The 17,697-nt window shown below is 41.5% G+C and overlaps 2 protein-coding genes, 1 long non-coding RNA gene and 1 pseudogene across 4 annotated transcripts; 3 read left to right on the top strand and 1 right to left on the bottom strand.

Annotated features, from left to right (window-relative positions):
* The first annotated feature begins 1,393 nt into the window (after positions 1 to 1,393).
* Positions 1,394 to 15,520, top strand: LOC115743931 (probable RNA helicase SDE3). 2 transcript variants are annotated; one of them, XM_048283546.1, is made up of 6 exons: positions 1,394 to 1,453; positions 12,032 to 12,789; positions 12,881 to 13,051; positions 13,474 to 14,928; positions 15,071 to 15,231; positions 15,312 to 15,520. In XM_048283546.1, the coding sequence occupies exons 2-5, from the start codon at positions 12,064 to 12,066 to the stop codon at positions 15,203 to 15,205; spliced, it is 2,487 nt and encodes an 828-aa protein (XP_048139503.1). In that variant the 5' UTR covers positions 1,394 to 1,453; positions 12,032 to 12,063; the 3' UTR covers positions 15,206 to 15,231; positions 15,312 to 15,520. The 2 variants fall into 2 exon arrangements, with proteins under 2 accessions (XP_048139503.1, XP_048139494.1); XM_048283537.1 differs by lacking the exon at positions 1,394 to 1,453 and adding an exon at positions 11,017 to 11,326.
* LOC115743934 (putative defensin-like protein 184) lies at positions 3,618 to 4,741 on the top strand. Its single transcript, XM_030678953.2, has 2 exons — positions 3,618 to 3,868; positions 4,362 to 4,741. The coding sequence occupies exons 1-2, from the start codon at positions 3,814 to 3,816 to the stop codon at positions 4,532 to 4,534; spliced, it is 228 nt and encodes a 75-aa protein (XP_030534813.1). The 5' UTR covers positions 3,618 to 3,813; the 3' UTR covers positions 4,535 to 4,741.
* LOC125316142 lies at positions 15,097 to 15,397 on the bottom strand. The gene is made up of 2 exons (XR_007199462.1): positions 15,259 to 15,397; positions 15,097 to 15,209 (listed from the first exon to the last, which is right to left on the bottom strand). It is a non-coding gene; the product is annotated as an uncharacterized LOC125316142 (long non-coding RNA).
* On the top strand, positions 15,448 to 17,633 carry LOC115743853 (annotated as a pseudogene).
* Positions 17,634 to 17,697: the final 64 nt, after the last annotated feature.

Below are 17,697 nucleotides of genomic sequence, written 5' to 3'. Positions count from 1 at the left end.
GTCTACAAGGCTTTTCTGGGTTTATACCTAATAAGTCATCCACTATCACCCTCTTTAGTGTAGTTTGCAGATTAATGTACTCATAATGCACATACACAGATAATCTTACTTTCTTGCTCCACTAAGTGAAAGCTTGCTCTTTAAGCATTTGCCATGCAAGAATGACAGCATATAATGACACAATCTCCTCTGAGAAGTATAACTAAAGGCGTGTTGATTAAATGTCCTACAAAGTTCGGCATCTCCCAGCATTAGCAGAAATGGCTATATACTTCACTTTATGCTTCCTCCTCTTGCTTGTCCTCTCGTGTGATACCTAATTCTTAACTTTCACTAAAACTTTGGGCCAGATTGTTTGATGCTTCCTCTTGGACTTGATATTTGAGCATGTATCTACTTCTTGCATTACCCAGTGCACGAAAGATGACGGCTTTAGCTTTTAGATTACTGCTGTCTTGGTAACTTTATGCATGAGGTCTGTAAATGTTGGGAAAAACATCAGTATAAATTTACAGGCAAATCATGTGCACTTGTGTAGAATTGAAGGTTACTGTCTTCTAGCAGGAAAAAGAAGATAAGATCCATATTTTCTGCCATATTAGAAAGCTCATCTTCTTTTGATTTTGGCCTTCCTGTACATAAGCAGTGAGAAACAATCTGCTCTCGAATTAACCCCAGTATCCATAAAAAGATTATAGCTGTTTCGGAGATTTTGGTGACAAAGTTCTCAAAGTCAAAAGCGCCAATTTTTCTTAACATGTAACTGGTGAAGATTAAATGGGTTTTTTCTCATGGTTTGAACTGTATGATGCCCACAGATGAGAAAATCTTTCCCTTAGCAGAAGCAAAAGATTGCTACAAAGTTGGGACCTTCAAACTTCGTGCATTATTGTGAGTTCTTTAATCTGCAAACTCCAGTGCTGACGTGATGAGAAAAGGGTTCCCCTAGCAGAAGCAAATGATTGCTACAAAGTTTGGACCTGCAAAGGTGGCAATATGTGCCGGGAGGAAAACCCCATCTCTCTGGTCAAATCCCGCCACGCCTGTGGTGGCCCTCCAGTGCTGACGTGGCAACAGCTGGTCACTGTCCGAATTCAGCCGTTAGAAAATTTTTTGTTTTTGTTAGTGGAGAAAACTTTTCGTTCTGTCAGACGAAGAAAGCATGAAACAATTCATTCAAATTGCCCCTACAAGTTGCTCCTCCGTATTCTGTAGTCTCCATCAGTCAATGACCAAAATAGATTAACAATTTGAGCGCTTTATCATCACAAGACAGTGAGAGAGTAAAAAGAGGAGAGAGAATTACTAAAGGCCATTGACCGTGATTAACTTGCTTTCACTGTTTCTGCCTTCTGCAGGAAGTTCAGACCTGTGTATTTTCGTTAAAATGCTCAGGTCTCAAGTGTTCAATCTGAAAGTCCCTTCTTGACGCCTTCATTTTGTCTGATCAAAGGTGGGTATTCTTGTACTTATCTTGTTATGTCCATCAAAAGTTTGATTTTTTTTTCCAATCTCGTAGGCATTCTTGTGTTTAGGTGCTCGATCCGACCTCATTGTACTTCTAGTTTGGTGTAGTGCAGTTGCAGGGTGCTAAGTGATTGTTTGTGTCGATGCAGGTGGCAATCCATGTTCTGCAATACCATTTCATAAGCTAAATTAACTTAAATCTTTAACCAATATGATCAAGCAACCATACTGCCCTTCCTTGTGCTGGGGAGCTTCTTGTCGAAGAGCATCATAGCTACTATGGTGAGCCTTGGGCAGGGGGTTGAGACGTGCTAGACTTTCTCACGGAGGCTGTGCACCTTAAGCCTGACTCGGTGTTCTCGAGATTGGTTGTGGGACGCTCCGAGTCGGCTTGCATTTCGTTACTTAGATCCTGACCACTTTCACTGTCTGGAGAGGGATGGGCTTTCTTTATTGGCTGCATTCAGATACGAGCTTCCCTCTTGAATATTGGGGGTTCGCTTACCTTATTTTGGGACTGTAGAACATCCGAAGCAAGAATGAAGCGTGCAGCATCCACCCATTTTGGCCGTGTATTGCTGAATCACTCTTCGACAAATCCTAAGAGAGGTTTCAGCATCCTGCGGATGATGTACAAATGCTAGATTGGAAGTAAAAAGCTTTTGCAGCTTGACAATTGATGATTTGTACCATAAATCCAATTGTGCTTTGAAGTTTCAATTCTCGGTGTCATTCTCTCTGATCTTTGATGTGACGCTGGAAGGAAGTCGATGGAATTTGTCAGGCTGTTGCCACTATGTATCAGATGCTGATTTATCATTTCCTTGATCTGGTTCACTTATATGCTGCCCAGCTATGAGCTCTTTAAATTCCACATATGCTGTAGTTTCTATATCATGCCAAGTGAGTTTTTGAATTCTGCCCTGTAGTTTTTGATTCTCTCTTTCTATTCCAAGTCTTGATATCACAGTGGATTTTGCCATTTAAATATGCAGCACATTCATCCTATCTGCCTGATGAAACCTGTAAATCCCAATTCAATGTGGTTTATACATGTCAATGAGTTCTAGGACTCCTATAATCAGTAAGCCGACAAGGCGTCCCTGGAATGTGCCATTTGGTTGAATGAGAATGCTGAACCATGTCATCTGTCCTTTCCTTTACAGTTTTGGGAAGTGAGACCATCTAATCTGGATCGTATTATTTAGGCTTGTAGCTACAAGCCTACAAGACATTCCCGAGCTACAAGCCTACAAGACATTCCCGACTTCTGCCGATGTGACCACCCTCTGTACTTTTGTTATCTAAGTTAAAAGATTGTACGAGCACTTTACAGCATACAGTTAGGTACATCTGCAGATCCCCTGATTCAATCTCTCTACGGAACCAGGAATATCACTTCCTTTTTGCAGTCTGCAGCTCAGGCAGTGCATCTGAATTTCTTCTTGGATGAATTCAAGACCATTCTAAGACCAGATATCTCTCTTCCTCTCTACTAAAAAGCTTCCATGCCTCTGCAGTTCGCAAGAGAACCAGAAATCTACCCGCAAAAGGCTGGTCCCAGTTGTCTCTGCTGTAGGTTCCATGAGAGCTGATCCCTATCGTCTCTTATATCTACTTGCTGGTTAACTTGTTTCCAGGAAGATATTGGTTTATGATGAACTGAAGCCAATTTCACATCAAGAAACCGCAGGCTCGATAATGTCATCTTACTTTTAGCACCTATGATCCATTGGTGGGCATTAGGTGTTGCTTCTTTCTTCTCCATCAGTCGCGCACTTGTATTTTTTCAATAGGATAGAACTTGATTCCATCTAGAAGAAACCATCCATTGGACACAGCTAACGTCATTAGTTAGGAATCCCGGTTATGTCATGATGATTTCGTCATAGAACTAGGCTAATAAGTTCTCCGAAAACAGAGAAACTCTTTAAAGAGGATACATGCCCAGCCCATTCCTGATGGGACTCATAGAAAATTCACACTTAGCTCAAAAGATTTAAAACAAAAGACACGGTCTGTCCTCTCTCCATTTTCACTGAAGATTAAACATCTCGAAATCTAGAATACTTTTCTGACTTCATATGCATTAACAAATCATCCACTATCAACCTCTTTATTGCAGTGTTCTACTTTGCAGATTAAAGAACTCATAATAATGCACATACACAGATTATCCATATCCATTGATAGTGTCATACCCCACTAAGTGAAAAGCTTGCTCTTTAAGCATTTACCATTGCGAGATTGGCAGTATATAATGGCACCATCTCCTCTGAGAAGCACAACAGAACGTGTGTTCCTCAAAAGTGTGTTGGAGTTCGGCATCTCTCGGTATTAGCAGAAATGGCTAAATACTTCACTTTGTGCTTCCTCCTCCTTTTGCTCGTGTTCCCGTGTGGTACAAACTTTTACCTTCTGCCAAAACTTTGGGCTAGATAGTTCGAAGCGTTCCTCTTGTACTTGATATTTGACCATGTATCTACCTTTTTGCATTGCACAGTGCAAGAAAGATGACAGCTTTAGCTTGTAGATTACTACTGTCTTAGTAACTCTATGCATGAGATCTGCAAATATAGGGGAAAAATCAGTACAATTTTACAGGCAATTCTTGTACACTTGTGCAGAATGGAAGGGTGCTGTCTTTCTAGCAGCAAACAGGAGATGAGATCAATACTATTTCCAGTATTAGAGAGCTAATCTTCTTTCGAGTTCTAGCCTTCCTGTTCATAAGCAGTGATAGGAAGTTTGCTCTTGAATTAACACCAGTATCAATGGATAACTGTTTCGGAGACAAAGTTCTCAAAATCAAAAGTCCAAGTTCTAGCAACGTGCAACTTAGTGTACATAAAATGGTTCTTTGTCTCATGATCTGGACGGTTTAATGCCCACAGATGAGAAAAGGGTTCCCTTAGCAGAAGCAAAAGCTTGCTACAAAGTTTGGACCTGCAAAGGCGGCGACAGATGCTGGGAGGATTGCAGGAACCGGTTCAATGGACGAGGCATGTGTGATCTTTATACCGCGCCTCCTGTTCCAAAGCAATGTTTCTGTGCTTACAAGTGCTGAATTCCGAAATGTATTGGACAGCAGTACAATCACTTGTGTCTAAGCAAAAGGGTTGGTGTGTCCAATTTGTATTAGACAGCAGTGCATATGTAAAAGAGTTGGTGCGTTTCAACTTCTCAAGTCCTGAAATGCTTCATTGCCATCTTGTTTTTGTGTCTTGTTCACCCACTTGGGGATAAATGTAGGAATGATGAATTTCTTCCAAGTTGCAAGTTAGTTGTCTCAGAGCAAGTATAAAGGAATGCAAGTTAGTCACTCGAGAAGGATTAAGTGGTGGCAGAGTATTGACACTAGCCTATACAATTATAAAGGAATGAAATAATTCAATTGCCATAGCATGAGAAAATTCTCTATTTAATTACACTATCCATACATAATCCACGAAAGGCACACAAAACAGATGTAATCATAAGGAGAAAAATCAACAAAGTTATGGGCAGAAGGACACAAGGGGCGCAACTAACAACAGTTTTATTTTCATATTTTGCTATTTTTCTATTCCAGGGAACAGGTTTGGAACAAAAATCCATTTGGTAACAAAGTTTTATTTTTCTATTTTCTGGATAAATTTTTTGCCCGAAAACAAGTTTGGAACAGAAATAAAAAGTAGAAATTTCGTATTTTTCTATTTATGGAACAGAAAAAGGAATAACAATTCTTTCCATTCCTCACTCATTCTCTCTCGTGTCCTTGCCACCGGTTGCCCGCCATCGGTCTCTGATCCCCAGCCACCATCCGCTGGTTGCCTCTCTCGTGTCCCTACCGCCAGCGGCCTTTCGCCATCCACCGATCTTCGGCTCCCATTCGCCTTTCACAGTTCGCCATCCGTCGGTCGACGATCGTAAAAATTTTATGTTGTTATCAAATAAATTTCTGTTTTCAAAAATAGAAATTATGTGTTATTATCAAAGTTGTGTCACTTCTTAGAAACTTGTTTAGGGAATCCGGCAAGAGATAGAGTAGACAATGTCATTTGGGCCCGTGGGCCCGGAATCGGCCCGTTGATCGGGCCCACGGTTTCATAACCGTGGGAACCGGGAAAAAAAAAAAGGGGCCCGTTGGGGCCGTGGGGCGACTAGAGAGAGTCGTTGGGCTCTCTGCAGTCTGCCCCGGCCCCGGACCCACCCCTCCTTCCCTCCCCCCCGCCCCCCCCCAAACCAACGGCTCTTTGGGCCGTTGTTGGCAACGGCTAAAGAGCCGTTAGGAAAAAAAATAATTAAAAATAATTCTTGCCTATAAATACATATGCTCCCTCTTTCATTTTTGTCACAAATTCTCCGAACAATCTCTCAAATTCTCCCAAATTCTCTCAAATCGCTCAAATTCTCCCAATTCTCTCAATCCCGACTCAATTCTCTCAATCGAATTTCCGATCAATTCTCTCAAAAATGGCAAGTGGAAGCAGAAATGCCGACAATGGCAAAATGACTATGGGAGATTCCGAGCATCCTATTCCCGAATATGATCCTCGTGAGTATGCATGTTGGGAAGACGACGACGATAATATCAACTATATCCCGATTCCGAACGTCGAGCACATCCCAACACAAGAAAGTCTTCATCCTCCCACTGGTGTCGAAGAAACGTCAACGGCAAATGAGCTGGAACGGAAGGGCCGAGATAACACATTCGACTTGTGGCTACACTTCGACAAGGTACGTGATGAAGGCGAAGGTAAGTATAATATAAAATGTAAATATTGTTCGCAAACATATAAATTTACGAAAGGAGACGGGTACGGAACATTCCGTCGGCATTTGACGAAAAAACATCCAACGCAAGTGGGGATCGACAATACGCAACAACAAATTTCCGGGTACGCCACTTCTAATCCTCATCCTATATTTCGTTACACTGATGCATTTTATAAACAAACATTAGCTGAATATGTCGCCCTTGATCATGCTCCGTTTAATACTAGTGAAAATTTTAATATGAAATATTTGATAAATACTGCGTTGGTTCCGCAAGCGCCAACTATTCCAAAAAATACTCTTAAACGCGAACTTTTTCATCTTTATAAAAAAGGAAAAAAATATTTAGCAAAATTTTTTGCGGAATTCAATGAACGTATGCATATAGGTAGCGATATTTGGAGTGATCCTTGGCAAATTCATTCTTATATGGGTGTCACGTGTCATTGGATAGGTGACAATTGGACGATGCAAAAAAGACTTATTGCATTCCGAGTTTTTGATTAAAGACATTTGGCTCATAATATTTATAGAATAATTAGGCAAGTTTTAGAATAATATAATTTGATAAATAAAGTATTTTCAATTGGTTTTGATAATGCCGCCGCAAATACCGCTTCTATTCCCGAATTAGAAAATATTTGCAAATCCACTTTTGGCGGACAATTTTTTCACATTAGATGTGCTTGTCATGTTTTAAATTTATGTATATAAGATGGTTTACGAACTCTTGACACTTCTCTCGCCCCAATAAAGGGTGCAATTAAATTTTTATGGAGTCGTCTCCATTTTATGAAATCATGGGGAAAATTTTGTAAACAAAATGGGAGAAGGGCAAGAAGATTTCCAAAAGATATTCCGACTCGTTGGAATTCTACGTACGAGTTGCTTCGGCAAACTTTTGATTATAAAGATTTATTATGTATGTTTATTTCACAAAATATTCCCTAAATTACTTTACTTCCTCAACATTGGGACGTTTGCAAAAAAATTTTAGATTGTTTGAAATTTTTTAATGATGCTACTAAGACTTTATCTGTTATTTATTAATCCTACTACGCATTTATTTTTAATAAAGTGTGTTAATATTGGTAGTGTTTTTAGTGAATATGAAAATGATACCGAATTAGCTCGAACTATTTTAGTAATGCGAGAAAAATGGTTGCACTATTATTTGCAAATTCCTCTTGTCTATTTAGTTGGTATTATTTTTTATCCACGTATTAAATTAGACGGTTTACTAGATTATTTGAACGTGTATTATCATGATTGTTTACATTTGGAAGATTCAATAGATATTTCAAATATAGTAGGACATGTTAAAGAATCTATAGTAGCATTATATGGAGAATTTTGTAGTAGATATGGTTTAAGTGATTCCGGATCTTTACAATCTACTGTCTCACGTAGTGAATGTGGTAGTTCATTTAGTAGAGGATATAGGGTGCGTTTGGGACCACTTTAGGTAAATGCAAAGTCATTTTCCCAAGGATATTTGAGCGAAGGTGTATTTGGTGAAAGCTAATGGTGTTTGGATAACCCATTTTCATGTATATTTTGCAAAGCAACTTTGAAATAATAAAATAAAAAATAAACCGAAGGCAAGCATGGCGGGGGAAGCACGGAGGCAGCCAATTGTTGGCCGGAAGCGACCGCCAGCCACGCGAAGCCACAGAGCTTGTCGCAACTCCCGTCGAAGCTCGGCGAAGCCCGGACGATGAAGGTCAAAGAAGTTTTGCGAAGCCCGGGCGACGAAGGTCAGAGAAGTTTCGTGAAACCCATCGCCGACATCGGGACCCCAGGCGAGGGCCATCGGGGTATATCGACCTTGAGGGATGAGATGGCGGGGGTCACGCGACCTCGGGTGAGGCGATGCCGCGGATGCGCGACGCCAAGTGAGGCGACGCCGGGGATGCGCGACGCCAAGTGAGGGACGCCGAGGTCGCAGATCTGCGGTCAAAGAACCAGATCTGGGTCGCTCGATCTCGATCTCGATCTCAACCTCAACTCATAGCAAATCAGACAAAGACAACGGCTCCGGCTAAGATAGCGGCTTGACGGCCACCGTGGCCCTCGATCTCAACCCAAGTTTTGGGTGTTGGGAAGAAGATGACCTCGCCTTGAATGAGAACCAGTGAGTAGAAGAACACGCTTGGGCATTGGGAAGAAAACGAATGATTTTTTAGGGCAAAAGTGGAACAAATAATTATCCGTGGGGGCAATTTGGGAAAAAAAATCAATACTTACCTTGAAACCAGCCTTCCGAAAATGCTCAAAGTCCAAGGCAGGTCTCCACCTGCTTTGGGCTTTCAGCTTTGGCTAATGGTAGCATTTTCCCAAAGTGGCCCAAAAAAGAGTTACCAAACACCTAAACTTTTTCCCAAAGGACTTTAGAGGTCTAAAGTCCCTTGGGAAAGCTATTCCCAAACGCACCCATAATATGCTTAAAAGTAGGCAAAAAAAACAAAAAAGGGGCAACAAGTAGTATTTCCGAATTAGAAAAATATTTAACCACTCAATTTGAGTTTCGTGATGCAGAACATAGTACAGATTTCGAAATCCTGAAGTGGTGGAAGAGTCACCAAATTGATTATCCAGTTCTCGCCCTCATCGCTCATCAGATATTAACAACCCATTTTTCAACGGTTGCGGTTGAACAAGCATTTAGTGCTGGAGGATTAATTTTGGACTCTCGCCGTTCAAGATTAAGCTCGGACTCTGTGGAAGCTCAAGCTTGTGTCGACGATTGGACGAGGGCGAAATATCGACACCAAGAGTTAGATCGTGAACATGAATTTTTTAGCCATGATGTTGGAGATACCACTGCCATGGGTACCACAACGGGTAGCGACGATTGACGATGAGGTAAGTTGGGGTTCTCAAAGGTAAAAGAACTACATGTGATTTGATTCTTCTATTCTATCCCCAAGAAGATATGTAGGCGCTTAATGATAATTCATTAAGTTCAAGCCCATTCCTCCTCTATCTTTTTTTCCCCATATTTTATTACAATGTACAATTTAATTGTATTTTATAATTTATAATTTATTATATTTATTTTATTATTTTAAAAATTAATATTAAAAAAGGAACCGGAATGAACCGCCGGTTCCGGTTCGGAACCGGAATCGGAATTTCCAACAGCCAGTTCCGGTTCCACCTTTTCGTGAAATCGGAACCGCCGGTTCCTGACCTGGAACCGGCAGTTCCACAGAACCGGCCGTGTATAAGATAGAGCTCGGGAAGAGAATGGTTGTCATTTTTTTTTTTTGTTAAAGTAATCTGAGAATGGTTGTCATTTGCACCCTCCAAATGCCAAAAGTTGTGTATGACGTTCACTTTAGTGTCAAAAGTTCTTCTTGGATCACCGAAAGTGCCATTTTAAAAAAACATGATCACTTAAGTGTTAACTCCGATATGCTTGATCGAAAATCTAATATTGCATTTTTAATTAATATCTAAACTCAACGTGGTTCTTTGGAGGTCCAATTAGCAATAAAAAAAGCTAAAAGTTTAAAAAAATTTAAAAAATAAATAATACAAACTTGATTTGATTAAAATATTTAAAATGAAATTTAAAAAAAAAGATATTTGCAGTGAAAGTCTTAATACTTGTCACAAAAGCGCAATTGAGTTCTAAAACTTTCAAAAAGTACAATCAAGCCCTAAAACTTATCAAATTAGTGTAATAGCGTTCTTCCGTTGTCTCCGTCCATTTAGATTACGAAAATTGATGACGTGGCTTTTTTAAAACATTTTCTCTCTCCTACGTGGGCGATCACATGGTCAAAACAAAGTCGTTTTGGTCCAAATCGAATTTTTAATAAAGATATTATTCATATCGTTATAAAAATTAGCTAAATTAAGGGGAAAAAAAAAGGATGATTGAGAACCGGGCCATTGTCGGCGACCCTAGTCGGCCATCCTCCACCCTCGTCGGAGATGGTGGAGCGGCGGCGTTGAGAGTTGTGCAAGCCCTCCCTGCCTAGTTCTCCACCCTTTTCCTTAACCATTTTAAAATTTAAATTTATTCAAATTTGTATTCTAAAAAAATTAATTTTTTATCTTATTTGTAAATTTAATTTGTTTTATTTTTTATCTTATTTTTAAGTTTAGAAGTTCACGTGGACTATATTTTTTAAAAAACATATGTCACATCATATTAGAAATTTAATTATAAATGCCATGTAAATAATTTGGCCTGAATTTCTTCGATTTGACACCGAAATAATCCAACGAGAACTTTTAGCACTAAAATGAGCGTCATACACAACTTTTAGCATTTCTGATATCCTTTTGCCCAAGATAATAAGTAATCTATTGATTGTATGTATTAATTATTAATCGCCATGCATTAAAATGAGCAAATTAACACTAGACTTCTTTTGGCAGAGAACTTGAATAAGATTTTGGAGAGATAATGAAGGAAGGAAAAAACAAACGAATATAAAGTGAGAACTATACTGTGAAAAGTGGTAAGAGCAAAGCAGTGTGCAAGAACCGCTTGAGAAGGAGGGCAACCGAGGAAAGGTGGAGGAATCAGGATTTCATTTCCTTGTTCATGAAGTCTTTATTGTTGTACCATCTAAGCAAGACATGCCAATTATAAATAAATGTGATTGGGACGGATTATTATAGGTAATATCCTGCCACGTCTGCAATGGGGGCCCCAGCGCTGACGTGGCAATAGCTGACCACTGTCCAGCTGTCCTATCAGAAAATTTTCGTTTTTACAAAAAAGGGAAACAAACTGTTTTTTTGGGCTCTGTCAAATGGAGAAAGCATGAAACGATCCATCCATTCCATCCCGCCCTTACAAATTCCTCCTCCGGTCAATGACCAGAGTCAATTTAACAATTCTGAGCGCTTTGTCATCCTTCGGTGAGAGACGAAAGAGAGAAGAGAGAGAGAGAATTATTAAAGACCACTGACCGTGATTGACTTGCTTTCACTGTTTCTGCCTTCTCCGAGAAGTTCATACCTGCGTGTTTTCGTTAAAAAGCTCAGATTTTTAGCGTTCAATCCGACTCCATTGTCTCCGTCTGGACACTACTCTGAAAAAGTTCATTCTTGACGCCTTCATTTTGTCTGATCAACGGTGGGTTTTTGTTAGTTTCTTGTTATGTCGAGCAAAGTTTGATTTTTATGCAGATTTCTTAGGTTTGATTTGCCTTTCAACGTAGTGCATGCAGTTCTGGTTTTTTTTTTTTTTTTAATCAGAATAGTTCTGGTTGATTGTTTATACTTTGCCTTTTGATTATGCCGAGCATCGCAGTAGCTGGAGGCAAATCTGTGTCTCGTAGGGAACAAATTATAGCTTTGATGGCTTTAAAGGGTCCTTTTTGGAACGTGGACTTACAGTGATTCTGGGCTTTCTTTGGGTAAAAAATGCGCTTGATTAGCAAATACATAACCCCCCATTCGAATGCTGTGAAGGTCCAACCCAGATGGTTTTCATTTTGGTGTTCGAATTCTGATTTGGTACTGTGGAGTGTGGACATGGTACTAGATACGGCGCATGCAAGATTTGTTTAGTTGATATTGCTCATTGAGCAAACGCTTAGTTATCATCAATTAGTTGTGTTTCTGTATTCATTGGCATCTGCATTTATGAACTGATTGCATTGGCTATGTTTCTATATGTCATAAAAGTATCTGAAGCTCGAAATCGTGGGCATACCTGTTTATTTGGTTTATCTTTCTGGGGTTCTGTATAGAATTTTATTTTGTAAGGGCAAAAAGTGGTAGCTGGAACTGCCCCACTTGGTAGAATGCTCGCTCACCATTCTTGGCGTGTGATCAGGATCTCTTGTAGTGTCAAAAGTTTGGTCGCCAATGGGAACTATCGGAGAGTATAACCAATGTGCAAGTGATTATGAACCAGATGAAGAGGGGCCGGTACTTATATCAGATCCATTTCCTTTGATAGATGAGAAGCCTCAACATGTTCTCGTAGGAGAAACTTCCAAGTGTTCAATTACCATACAGAATACCAGTAGTGACCAGGTGGAACTTTGGGGGATCAGGATTTTCTCGTCGAATCCTGCAGACTCGTTTATGTTGTCTCTCCTGGAACCCCCATCTCTCAATTCAGACGACAGACATGTTCGAGCATTTCGTCAAGGTTCTGAATTGCAGGATAGAGTATTGCAATCACATCAGACTCTAACTATTTGGTTATCCTGCAAGCCGAAGGATATGGGCTTGCAGCAAGCCATCGTCCATTTTGATGTGGAGGATGCTAGGATTGAACGCGTAGTCTTTTTATTGGCTGAGGACAAGATCTCTCAGTCTCTGGCTCCAAATGGGTCATACTCAAGAACTCCAAGAAGGAGACAATTCAACATGGAAAACTGTGAGTTTGCGGTCCCGTCGCGTCCTGCGAGGGGAAAAACCCAAAGATCTAGGTCTCACGTGCTTCCGGAGTACCCCATCCCGAAGAAGTTCAGGGAGTTGTTTATGAATAACCGGGTCCCTGATGTTCTTGATGAAGGTTTGACAACTGAGAACTACTCAGCTTACTTCAATGCATTAGTTATTATTGAAGAGCTACACTTGGAGGTAACAATGATAGTAGTCAAGAAGTGTTGAACAAGTATTCTTTATTCTTATGATAAAAAATTACGATAGCACTCCTATTTTTTCATCTCAGAAAGAAATGAGGTGCCATAACATGGAGTGTGTCCAAATGACAAGGAAGCGCGCTGGTCTTCTATCTTTGGTGGTTCCTGGGCTTGCAGAGAAGAGGCCTTCAGTTTTACAAGGGGATGTTGTCTTGGTGAAGCTTGCCTATAAAGTTGCGGATCGTACTATTCCCTATGAGGTCCGTTGATCATCTTGTATAGTATCTTTCAAACTGTCAATGCATTAAAATTTTTTGCATTTTTCATTTATAATTCATACCTTGTACTATTGCCAGAGGATGAAAGTTCACCTCACTGGGGAAGAGAGAAAGTGGAGGTGCGATACCAAATAATTACCCTGTGTGGGAGCTTTGAATTTTTCCCTGCTCAGGGAAGAGAAAATAGATGCTCTATTTTCTTTTAGCGTCTTAAAGGTTTTTCTCTAAAAGCTGTCGAAGCATAAAACCTGATTAGCTGTTAATATTACAAGTTCCGGAGAGCATCGATGCTCTTGTGCCTTTTATTGCTATATTTTCAGTTGAAATTACTCTCCTTGACAGATACCTTGGTATCCAGTGACTTACATGTATTGAAAATTACTGATTGATGGGGCACTATTCAGGGCTACATTCAACGCGTCGAAGCTGATGAAGTGCTCTTAAGATTTGCGGATGAATTTCATGACCGTCATCTTAACAAAAACTTTTACAGTGTTCAATTCGCTTGTAGCCGGGTAAACATGAGGCGGTTGTATCAAGCCATTGAAGCTGCGGCACTTCTAGGAAATGAAATTCTGTTTCCAACAGTTTCAACTGGCAGAGGGTTGATTGAAGGAGCACACTTTGTGCCTTTTATGTCTAATTTGAACGAGGAGCAACGGCGTTGCATTCAGATGATTCTTGGTTGCAAAGGCGCTCCTCCCTATGTGATTTTCGGGCCTCCAGGAACCGGTAAAACAATGACCTTGGTCGAAGCGATTTTACAGGTATACAAAACGCGGAGAAGTTCAAGGGTTCTTATTTGTGCTGCTTCCAACAGCGCTGCAGATCACATACTGGAAAAACTAATCAGAAATGAGGTTGCCCAAGTCAAAGAGAGCGAGATCTTCCGGCTGAATGCTACCAGTCGTCCTTACCACGATCTTCAGGCCGAACATATCCGCTATTGCTATTTTGTGGAGTCTGTCTTCAGATGTCCTCCTCTTGAGGCTTTAATGCGCTATAGGATCATCATATGTACTTATACAAGCTCATCCCTTCTTCGTGCAGAAGGCGTAGAACGTAATCACTTTTCCCATATTTTTTTGGATGAGGCTGCGCAAGCTTCAGAGCCTGAATGCATGGTTCCCATTGCCAACCTTTGTCAGAAAGAAACGGTGGTTGTTTTAGCTGGAGATCCGAAGCAACTAGGCCCCGTTATACTTTCCAAAGATGCCGAGGCTCGTGGATTGGGAAAATCTTTCCTAGAGAGGCTCTTTGAACACGAAATCTACCTGAATAAGGACATCGGATTTGTGACAAAACTGGTGAGAAACTACCGGTGCCACCCTGCCATTTTAGATCTTCCATCAAAGCTCTTCTATGAAGGGAAATTATTAGCATGCAAAGAAAACTCCTCTTCTGTGATCCCATCTTCCGATCTGCTACCAAACAAGGAGTTCCCCGTTCTGTTTATTGGCATACAAGGCTGTGATGAGAGAGAGGGTAATAACCCGTCATGGTTCAATCGAATCGAAGCGAGTAAAGTTGTTGATTTCATCCAAAAGTTGAGAGAAAGTTTGAGTATGAGCGAAGCCGACATTGGGGTGATAACACCATATCAGCAGCAAGTGGTGAAAATCAAGAAGGTGCTCGAAACGTACGATATGACAGGTGTCAAGGTGGGGAGTGTCGAACAGTTTCAGGGTCAAGAGAGAGAGGTCATCATAGTTTCCACTGTCCGATCGACACTGAAGCATACTGAGTTTGACAGAGCTCATTGTCTTGGATTTTTAAGCAACCCAAGGAGATTCAATGTCGCAGTAACCCGTGCCCGGTCTCTGCTTGTCATCATCGGGAACCCTCACGTTGTGAGCAAGGTAACTGCACCTGACCCATTTGGAATCTTTGAAGGTTATGCACTGTGCATTGCTTGTGCTGACAACATATTACCGCAACAAGGGTCGACATTTTGCGCACGCGCAATGTTCATGACTGACTGTGATTCTTTGCTTTATCTAGGACCCGCATTGGGAAAAGCTTTTGCAGTATTGCGTCGACAATAATTCCTACCAAGGCTGTCCTCTCCCCGAAGGAGCGGATGATGACGACGACGACGAGTCTTTCGTTGGGCAGAAACCTAGCGACGAATGTTGAAGAACTCTCATATTTCAGGACCTGTAGAGATCTGTTGTGTAATTCCTGAAGACTATCATATCAACTGATGAAGCTGAACTTTGGGATGTCTGGAGCTGATTTCTCTGCCTTTTGCTTGCACCATATGTTAAATATTTCTCTCCATGTACTTCTGATTGGTTAAACAACAAGTTCATCTTTTGTGTTGTTACTTCCAATTTGGCCCCGGACCATGCTTCCTTATGGGGTTGATAAATTCAAGAATGTCGACTTTCAGTAATTTAAATTCGATCTAGTTTCTGCACTTACTGGTTGAAGGTCATGTCTTTTATCTGATACTGTTGTATTTTTCTGATCCGACTCTTTAGAATTTCCGCATAGGATTGCAATATTCGACAGTAAGGATAGAAAATTTTATGTGAAAATGTCCAAAATATGAATGACATGATAAAAAGATTGTTTTCTTTTGGCCCAATAATCGTTCTCTATTGGATATGCAGTAGGGTTGAGCAAGACGGACTCACCGAACCGGCTAGTTCGGTCCGATTCCTGGTTTCATAAAATTGAAACTGGTGATTTTGATCCGGTTTTCGGTTCTCGAGGAAACTGGTCCGGTCCAGTTTTCGGTCTTGGAAATTGAAAATCGGTCTTTCCGGTCCGACTTTCAATTTTTTGGTGAGATTGGATTAGACTGAAAACCGATCACCCTATTACGTAGTTGTTGCAAATGCATGTCACCGTTTCTCTCCTGAACGCCACCTGTTGCATGTTTGCGTGCCGTCCTTAAATCCACCGCAAAGCCTCTCCGAGTGCCCAAAAGATAGTAGAAAAACGCTTTTAACTCCTGCTAAATTATCCGAGTCCTCCTCCGGTCCTCTGACCACCGACTACTCACCTCCGAAACGAGCCAAGAACAGCCGCACAGGAGGGCTCAACAGCGACGGGAGCCGGTCAGATACGGCGACGAGTTCACAGCCATCGAGGGCGAGCTTGCAGACAAGCCAGTGGCAACGAAGGACGCCACTCTGATGCAGACGGCAGAGAAACTGACGCTTGGCCAGGTCCAGGAGGGTGCGGCAGCATCGGTGATGCAGTCAGCGGCCACACGGAACAAGGATGCCGGCGTGGTTGGGCATAATAGCATGAACGAAATAGTGGCAGAGCAGGGAGTGAAAGTCGCCGCCTCCGATCTTCCGGGTTGGCACGTCATCACCGAGTCCAATGGGGGACAGGTATGGTTTCAAGAGGACTGATTTGGAAATTGAAATCAAGTTGTTTGGAAACTCAAATGCTAGAACAATGGCATATGAAACCATATGGGCACACGATAAAAGTTCAATTCACGAACTAATTTATGAGATGTCACGAATGTCATTGACGCGATCGAGATCATGTCCAAATTTTTTGCTAAATAATTTAGTGCCTACGGTTTTGTAACTTGTCGTTCGTTTGTTGCGGCTCAGTCCTAGGCCAATGCTCGCAGCAGGCTCCTCTGGAGTCTGGTCCCCTTGATTGTGCCTGAAAACAAAACCGAACCGAGCGGTGACAATGACAGCACCAGCGGTGGTTCGATCACAATTGGAGAAGCCCTGGAAGCCACCACTCCGACGGTCGGAGACAAGCCTGTGGAGCAGATTGATGCAGCCGCTATACAAGCTGCAGAAGTTAGAGCAACGGGTCGCCCCACCATTACTCCTGGGGGAGTTGCAGCTGCCGCTCAGTCGGCCGCAACTGTCAATGCTAGGACGAATCGGGCTGAGGAGAAGATGAAATTGGCAGATGTTTTATCGGTAATCGATTCGATATAACTCTTGCAGTTTTCAGCATTTGGTTAGGAATTGGCATTCTGGCATAGAGGTTGCGAAAGACGTATGTTCCTCTGAAGACACCAACCAATGTAGGAGCAAATTCTCCTAGTGACATAATGACTCGGTAACGAAATGCTATGGCCGTTCTATTCTATACAGGACGCTTCATTGAAATTGCCTTCGGATAAGCTGGCAACGCGTGCTGATGCGGAAGGGGTCACAGCAGCTGAGATAAGGAACGACCCCGTTCCTGACCATTTACCCTGCAGGGGTTGCCGCAACAGTGGCAGCAGCGGCCCGAATCAACATTAGCGACAATAACTGGAATGACAAAGATAAAAGTCCCCGACATATAAGTCCATGGATCTCCTATCCCATATACAGTGGGATCTCCCGGCATGGATGTCCAAAATGTAGAAGAGAACAGCTCAGTTTTTCCCTGAAATTGCCCCAGAATGGCAAACTATGTACACTGTTTCCCTTTGTTCTGTATTGGAAGTGGTTCCCGTTTCATACGGTCCGGGTCCCTTCCCGAAAGCATGTGGTGCACAGTTCCATCAATGGATCAATGATGAAGCTGTAGCGTTATATTAAGTTCATGGAAAACAAAACTAACTTTCATTTTCATCTTCTCCTCCTCCTCCTTGACCATTTATATCAAGTATCATCGACAATTGTAGCTTCATTCCTGAAGATTGAAAAGGG

This window comes from Rhodamnia argentea, chromosome 1 (assembly GCF_020921035.1).
Source record: "Rhodamnia argentea isolate NSW1041297 chromosome 1, ASM2092103v1, whole genome shotgun sequence".
Lineage (NCBI taxonomy): Eukaryota > Viridiplantae > Streptophyta > Magnoliopsida > Myrtales > Myrtaceae > Rhodamnia > Rhodamnia argentea.
This window is presented reverse-complemented; position numbering and strand designations above follow the sequence as displayed.

Excerpts from the sequence above, each read along its gene's own strand:
- LOC115743931 (XM_048283546.1), top strand. The coding sequence starts at position 12,064 with ATGGGAACTATCGGAGAGTATAACCAATGTGCAAGTGATTATGAACCA. Across the intron at positions 13,052-13,473 it reads ATCGTACTATTCCCTATGAG|GGCTACATTCAACGCGTCGA; the intron begins GTCCGTTGATCA and ends GGCACTATTCAG. Across the intron at positions 14,929-15,070 it reads ACCCTCACGTTGTGAGCAAG|GACCCGCATTGGGAAAAGCT; the intron begins GTAACTGCACCT and ends TGCTTTATCTAG.
- LOC115743934 (XM_030678953.2), top strand. The coding sequence starts at position 3,814 with ATGGCTAAATACTTCACTTTGTGCTTCCTCCTCCTTTTGCTCGTGTTC. Across the intron at positions 3,869-4,361 it reads TTTGCTCGTGTTCCCGTGTG|ATGAGAAAAGGGTTCCCTTA; the intron begins GTACAAACTTTT and ends TAATGCCCACAG.